The 7,319-nt window shown below is 53.4% G+C and overlaps 1 protein-coding gene across 1 annotated transcript in view; it reads left to right on the forward strand.

The window, feature by feature from the left end:
• Positions 1 to 6,758: 6,758 nt before the first annotated feature.
• SERHL2 (serine hydrolase like 2) overlaps positions 6,759 to 7,319 on the forward strand; it is a 10,503-nt gene continuing 9,942 nt past the window's right edge. The window contains exon 1 of the mRNA XM_056797475.1: positions 6,759 to 7,002. Within this exon, the coding sequence (XP_056653453.1) occupies positions 6,774 to 7,002 (229 nt within the window). The 5' untranslated portion in view covers positions 6,759 to 6,773. The remainder of the gene's footprint in view (positions 7,003 to 7,319) is intronic.

Below are 7,319 nucleotides of genomic sequence, written 5' to 3' on the forward strand. Positions count from 1 at the left end.
GAGAGAGAAAGGGAGACGCCAAGGCAGAGACAGACACACACAGGCATAGAGAAGAAAAGTGACCCAGACAGAAAGAGGCAGAGACTGAGACGGAGACAAAAGAAGGAAATGCACTTCGGTGGGGCCATTGGCAAGGAGGGGAGTGGGGGTGGGGACAGGGAGCAGGGCTAGTCCTAGGGGATTCTGGGTGGAAGAAGATCCCCCTTATGGAACTTAGACCTGCTGGGACGAGAGGACGAAGTCTTCATCTCAGCATCTTCCAAGTAGGAGCCATGATGCCGGCACGACCAGGCTCACCTGAAATTTGTGGGGAGGAAAGTGCTTTGAAAGTCTCTGAGCGCCGGAAAAGTGTGAATTGTTTCTGTTATCATCATTGGGACGCGCTTGTGGGGTCAGTCCTCTCGCAGGCAAGCTTCTTGGAACGTCTAGGCCAGGTTCAAGGTACTCTGTGGCTCAGGAGCTCCCATAATGCTTATCGTTTTCTAGTCAGCCAAAGGATACAAAGCGTTCAAAACAAAGGCACGGATTGAGTGAAATAACACAGGAAGATACAGCATTCCCCTCATAGACTCTCAGATAAACACGTCACTGGGCAATGCTTGGGTAGAGAGATCATGCGCGGGGGCCGCCACAAGGAAGGATTCTACAGAAGGAAGTGTCAAAGTCTACCCCACGGGCCTGTAAAGCTCCCAAGTGCAGTCTGAAGCACGTTAAAATGTAATGGAGAATGTTGAACCTGCAAAACGGAAAGGACAACATGGCCAGCTGAGCCACTTTGACTCTGTTCTGCTAGGGTATAGTGGCTAAAACTCTTCCTAATCACGACAGGTTGGCAGCGCATTAGTCACAGCAACTGCATCCAGCTAATAGAAACCAGGCAGAAGACCCTCCTTCCCCATTCTGTAGTTATGTCCACCCTCAAGCGAGCAGTCAAAGGCTTCTCTCACACATGAGTCCTGGCAGTCGGACGGACTCCCCAAATCTCTGGCTTCGCAGGACATGAAATGGAGCTACGCCCAAAGGGAACTGACCTGACGAATGACCGCCTTCACCCTTCCCCAACCCACTTCTTTTCCTATCTTTATTATGTGAAGCCGGAATGCTTCAAGGACAGTGAGAACGGGCCTCTGTGGTCCTCAGAAGGGAGAGCCATCCCATCCCATCCCATAGTGATGAGTGTCATCCTGCCTGCGTGCCAGTCAACTCAAGGAACGACTGAAGGAATAAATGCCTCCTGCAAGAACTAAGGGAGCGGGAGGGTCCCCTCATGAAGGACAAGTGACCTTCCAAAAGCCCAGATCTGACTGCATCCCTTCCAGGCTCAGGAAGCTTCCGTAGCTCCCTATGGAACCACTAAAGCCGTCACAAAGAACAAGTCTTTAAGCAGGACAAGGAAGACCCGAGTTCATAAGGCCACCACACAGAGCCAAGCTCTGGGACTCTGGGAACAACGCGTCTGGGATTGCAGGTTTTTCCAACGAACTGAAGAGCTTGGGGTCTTATATACCTTCTGGGGAATAAAAGGAAAGGAAGGACAACAGCCAGGGAGAGGCCTAGATACAAGGGGAGAATCTCAGGCCCTCCTCTTCGGGGTGCTTAAGTCTAAGAAGAGGATCCGTTCTGGGGGTTCCCTGGGGACAAAGGTACCTTTGGATTTCCTAAAACCAGCCATTGTTCCTCTGCACTGTGTGCCCCATGTGGCTCCAAACTGATTGTAGGCTGAATTCCTACTGCTCTCTTATACATGCTATAGAAACATGGGACCCTTGAGGCAGAGCTGGAAAGGATCTTAGGGCCATGAGACCAACCCCTGTCACTTTACAGTTAAGGAAACTGAGGCCCTGGGAAGGAAAGGGATTCAGAATCCTCAAGGTGGAGCTGGGGGGATGTCAGGGGCCACAGAAAGTCATCATTTTATGGTTGAGGAAACTGAGGAGACGGCCTTCTCAGCAGCCCATTGGCCAGGGTTTTGAACCTCGAATGAGTTGAAATGACTTGACCAAGGTCACATAACAATTAATGGGCAGAGCTTTACTTTCTGTCTTAGAATTGTGTAAAGTGGAAGTTGAGGGATCTTGAAATACCAAGATGTTCCCTCTTTAGCCACTATTCCAGGAGACCAAGAAAACTCATCTTTAAAATGGAGTGGGGAGGGAGAGAGAGACAGACAGACAGACAGACAGACAGAGCCAGAGGGAGAGAGACACAGAGAGACAAAGACACAGAGAGAGAGAGAAAGAGAGACAGAGACAGAGACAGAGACAGAGGGAGGGAGATAAACAGAGGCAGAGACAGAGACAGAGACAGAGGGAGATAAACAGAGGGAGAGATAGGGAGAGGGAGAGACAGAGACAGAGACAGAGGCAGAGGGAGATAAACAGAGGGAGAGAGAGACAGAGGGAGAGAGGAGAGAAGGGGGGGAAGAGAGAACATGGCGTCACGTCTCCCATTGTGCCCTGAGACCAAATGGTCCCTGATGGCCAGGAAACTCTTCAACTTCCAGAAAAGTACAATTGGCTGCTTCCCCCATTGGAGCCTTCCCTCAAGGGCTGGGGGCAGGTTGGAGTGCCGAGGCTGGGCCCGCTCCCCCCCCGCCCCCGGGGATGAAGGCCGGGGGGCATCATGGGGGACTTCTGCTGGGCTCCCGGAGGGGACCGATGGAGAGATATTGACCATGAACAACTTGAGAATAACACGGGCATTTCTCACTGCACACAGAATCGAGCCCGAGGATTGGTCCCAAGGCAGAAGAAGGGAGAGCCTCGGAGGCCGGCTTTGTAGCGCTGGACGGGCTCATTTCAGTTCCTGTCCTCGTCCCCCTCCCGCTCTGCTCCAGTGGAACTCGGGCCTCCAGAGGGCGAAGCCTTCCTCCTCTGGTACCCCTGGAAGCTTCTGTTCGGTGCTCGTGGGCCCATCTCGCTTCTCCCCTGTGACCGTTCTAAGGCCTCCCCCTTTGCGCCGCTCTCCTTGCCTTCGTCCTGTGGAGGGAGAAAAGAGGAGACGGCCTTCTCAGCAGCCCATTGGCCAGGGTTTTGAACCTCGAATGTGATCATTCCAATCCCAACGTGAATCCCCCAAACTCCATCCTTTCCTTTCGATTCCCCAACACAGAAGTGCTCCTGGTGCTGAGCACTGAGCTGGGTGCTGGGCAGGCCTTGCAAGCCTTGCCAGAGGGGGCACCTAGTCTAGAAGGCGGACATGCTCTGTACACAAACCAAGATTGCCTGGGAAGTGGGAGACCCCCCCCCATCAGAGCAGGGGGCCACTCCAAGAATGGGAGACTCCAACTCCAGGCAGTCCAGAAGGAAGAAAAGAATTTTCTTTGAAGAAGAGGTTTTGGGTGGCATAACAGCCTCCTAGATGGTGGACCAGTCTAGGGGCTGATCAGGGAGCCTTTGGGCCAATGGACAAGCCCAGGGACTGGGAGAGGAGCCTCTCTGGAGCTGATGGGATGGAGGAGCAGCTCTGCTGTAGGTGGGCAGCGCTGCTCCCTGTGGATCCGGGCTGGCACGTTTATTGGGGTCTGGTTGCTTCCCAAACTCAGGTGGAAGGATGTTTTGGCATTTGATGCCATAGGGCAATGTTGGCAAGCCTTTTAGAGTCAGAGTGCCCAAACCACACCCTCATGTTGTCTGTGAGCCCCTTAGCTTGCCCCAGACAGGGAAGGGAGGAAGGGCTCCCACCAGCTGCTGGGTGGGGGAGCGGGTGAAGTGAGAAATGTCCTCAGGCATTTCTGTGGAGAGGGGCAACAGAGCAGCCCCTCCAGCATGCCATGGGTTCACCAACAGGGCCAGAGGGAATAAGAAGCGTGCGTAAGCTCAGGGGCTTCTTCTGGAATGCCAGAGCCGGGGGGGGGGGCAAGGGGAAGGTTCCATGTTCCTCCATTGTCCACCTTGTCATCATCTGTCAATGCAGGAGAGGTCTCACTGCCCTTCTAGAGCAGGAACATTGTGGGGTATGAGTTAAAATTGGGTTTTGGTCAAATTAAGTTATAAAAAGTTGTGGTTGCCATTTATAATAATTAAAAATTAAATTATGAGTTTGTTAGTAGCTTTATTACAGCAAAGTAGAAATAGCCAAGAGAGGAAAATGTAGGAAGGAGGTAGAAAATATTGCCTAGCTAAATACCCTAAGTCCAGATCCATGTGCCTCCAGGCTGCCAGTGCGAATCCAAATGCAAATTTCACCAGTCCACAAGAATGTCTCCAGCCAAATGTTTCACCAATCGAAAGAGAGTCTGATGCCTCCAAAGAGAGTCTCACTGAAGAGTGTCCCACCAAAGATAGGAGAAGAGCTGAAAAGTCAGTGTCTCTGGCAAAGGTCTCCAGACTCCCTTCTTCAGCAAGAATCTCCAACACATAACAGGCTGAGCTGCACAAGAGTGAGCTGCCCCAAAGACTTCCCAAGCTCAGGAGGCTGAGCTGCCAAAGACCCTGAGGGGCCCAGAGGCTCCTGCTTCTCCTCCCGTCAGCTCTCTCTGGCACATCTCAGGAACCAATCATAGTTTCTTAATTTGCCACGGTACTTAGTGCCCAGGGGATCCACTTCCTTTCTCTGAGGGTGTGAGCTTTCTTGTAAAAGGATCTTCAAGTGTCTCACTGACTAAGTGTGAAAAGAGGGACACTCCGAGTTATTAAGTTAAAATAAACAAAGGGAATTTTTAATTCCCTTTCACAGGGACCACTGTAGGTAATGCATTCTTTCTTTTTCTTTTTTGTTTTGTTCTTTATTGATTTAGGATATTTTACCATGGTTACAAGATTCATGGTCTTTCCCTCCCCTCCTCCCACTGGCTCCCGAAGCCCATGCGCAATTCCACTGGGTTTTACACATGTCTTTGATCAAGATCTACTTCCATGTTGTTGGTGTTTGCGCTGGGCTGTTCATTAAGAGTCTCCATCCCCAGCCATGTCCCTTCGACGCATGTAGTCAAGCAGTGGTTTTTCTTCTGTGTTTCCGCTCCCACGGTTCCTTCTCTGGAGGTAGAGAGCATCTCTCTCCTAGATCCCTCCAAGTTGTCCTGGATCATTGCAGTGCCACTAATGGAGAAGTCCGTTACCTTCGATTGTGCCCCAGTGTAGCCGTCTCTGAGGACAAGGTTCTCCTGGCTCTGCTCCTCTCGCTCCATAATGCGTTATTTCTAAGAACAACATCAGCAGTGAATAAACCAGGATGGGTACAAAGGTGAAGCCCAGTGTAGAACGTTCCGGTCCAAGTCCACAGAGGGAATGGCTGAATACTCTATAATTCATGCTGACTGATGAGGAAATGATAGGTCCAACCAGGGCTAACTAGTGAGAAATGCCTGAGGGGCTCAGGGTCCTGCTTCTGTCACAGGGAGAGGTTGGCCCACCCGGCACACAGCTGTGCTGGGCACGCGGGCACGTGTGAACGTCGGTGCTGCCGCTCAAGCTTTGTGGTGTCACATGGGAAATTCCTGTGGAAATCCTTTTCCCGCCTTCCCCAGGCTGGGTCAGGCCCCCAAGCTTCTCGTAAGGTAAGGAGGAAGCTTCTTGCTTTTGGCCAAGCTTATAAAAGGATTCCGGGCAGGGTGGGCCCACCTGGCTGAGCCGTGACTCAAAGAGTGGGCTGAGAGCCATGTGGAGCTCTGACTCATTAAAGTCCCTGGTGCTGCCATCGCTGGGGTTCTGCCAAGGACCCAGCCCTCCGTGCCGAGGGAGGACTTGGGCTCTCTAACTCCGCGGCTTCTTTGGCAATCCTTGGTGGCGACATACACCGCAGAGAAGCCTTGGGGTGAGAAGGGAGCTCACAGGCGGCATAAGTCATCCGAGTAGCTGCGCTCTTCTGGCTGTCCAGTCACTTGGCCAAATGAGCACAGCTTGGCTGCTCAATTGTTTTAAAATGAAGAAATGGGCCTCTTGGGAATTCCAGTGCTCACAGTCAGACTCCATTACACTGGCTCAGTGGACAGAGCCAAATCTAGAGACAGGATGTCCTGGGTTCAAATCCTGCCTTGGACATTTCCTAGCTAAGTGACCCTGAGCAAATCCTTTTGTTCCCTTGCCAGCCCCATATCGCTCTTCTGTCTTGGAACCAAGACAGGGTAGTGACCTGGTTTAAGATGGGTGGAGACGGCAGCCAGAGCTTGTGGCAGTGCTAGCCATTGTGGAAAGTAGGAATCCCAGACTCCACCCCAACCCGCCTTTAGGAAAGGGGAAGGTCCATCCTTCCTTGATGCTTTTACAACTATACACAGCCAACTGCTTTGGCCTCATCCGGGCAGGTTCCCAAGAGAAACCATGAGATTCCAAAAAGTTGTTCAAAGCTTGGAACATCTCGCACGCACGTCGCTTGGGGAAGAGCTGCTGCGGCTGCTGCTGGCAGACGGATCCAAGCAAAAAGATGGCCCGCGGGCACCCGCCACGGAGATTGTGCCATCTGCGAGACACGGGCACCCTTTGGCTGAGGAGCCTCCATGTTGGCAGCTCCCTTTTTTATTTAGAGGTTGGGTCACCTTTGGGTGCACCCCGGGGAGCTCGAGTGCCGGAGACAAACTGGGTCTGACCATTCTAAAGACACTTTGGGTGTCGAGAACCCTCCGAGAGAGCCTCCCGGGCCCTGCTTTGGGTCTGTCTGCTGGCCAGACTGCTTTTTCGGGACCCTGCTGGGGCTTCTTGGCAGAGATACTGGAGTGCTTTGCTATTTCCTTCTCCAGCTCATTTGACAGATGAGGAAACCGAGGCCAACAGGCTCCGCGACTCGTTCAGTCACCCAATGAGGCAGTGTCTGAGGGCAGATTTGAAGTCAGGAAGATGAGTGTCTCCGGCTCCAGGCCGGCACCAGCGTTGTGTGTGTGTGCCTGGGCGCTCACCTATGTCCACACGCCCACGTGGGCACGCCCTCCTTGGCTCTCCTGCCTTCTCCGGAGGACATTGGGCACCAAGAGAACCACCCCTCACGCGCACAGCAGCCATTTTCAGGCTCTTTGGGGTCCCTCGTCTGGGGATGAGAGCCGCTTGTGCTCCCCCTTCTCCCTCCCAGGTTTATTGCCCGCACGGTGAGGAAAGAGACCGAGCAGGGCCGCTAGCAGCAGGGACGTCTTGGCAAGGGGTCCAGAGGAGACGCCGCCCTGTGCCAGGGAGGGGAAGAGGCTGGGAGAAGATCTCGCCTGAGAAGGCCTCCCCTGGCCCTGCGTCCTTCTCTCCTCCTCCTTGTCTTCAGGCTCTCCCATCCGGGATCCCGGCTTCCCGCGGAGAGGAGGACACGGATCCGCCCTGTGGCTCTGCCGAGTTCTGGAGGGGCCCCGAAGCGCCCCGGCTTGCGTGGCCTTGAGCAGAAGGGCAGGAAGGGGGCTGGCA

This window comes from Monodelphis domestica, chromosome 5 (genome assembly GCF_027887165.1).
Source record: "Monodelphis domestica isolate mMonDom1 chromosome 5, mMonDom1.pri, whole genome shotgun sequence".
In the NCBI taxonomy this organism is placed as follows: Eukaryota; Metazoa; Chordata; class Mammalia; order Didelphimorphia; family Didelphidae; genus Monodelphis; species Monodelphis domestica.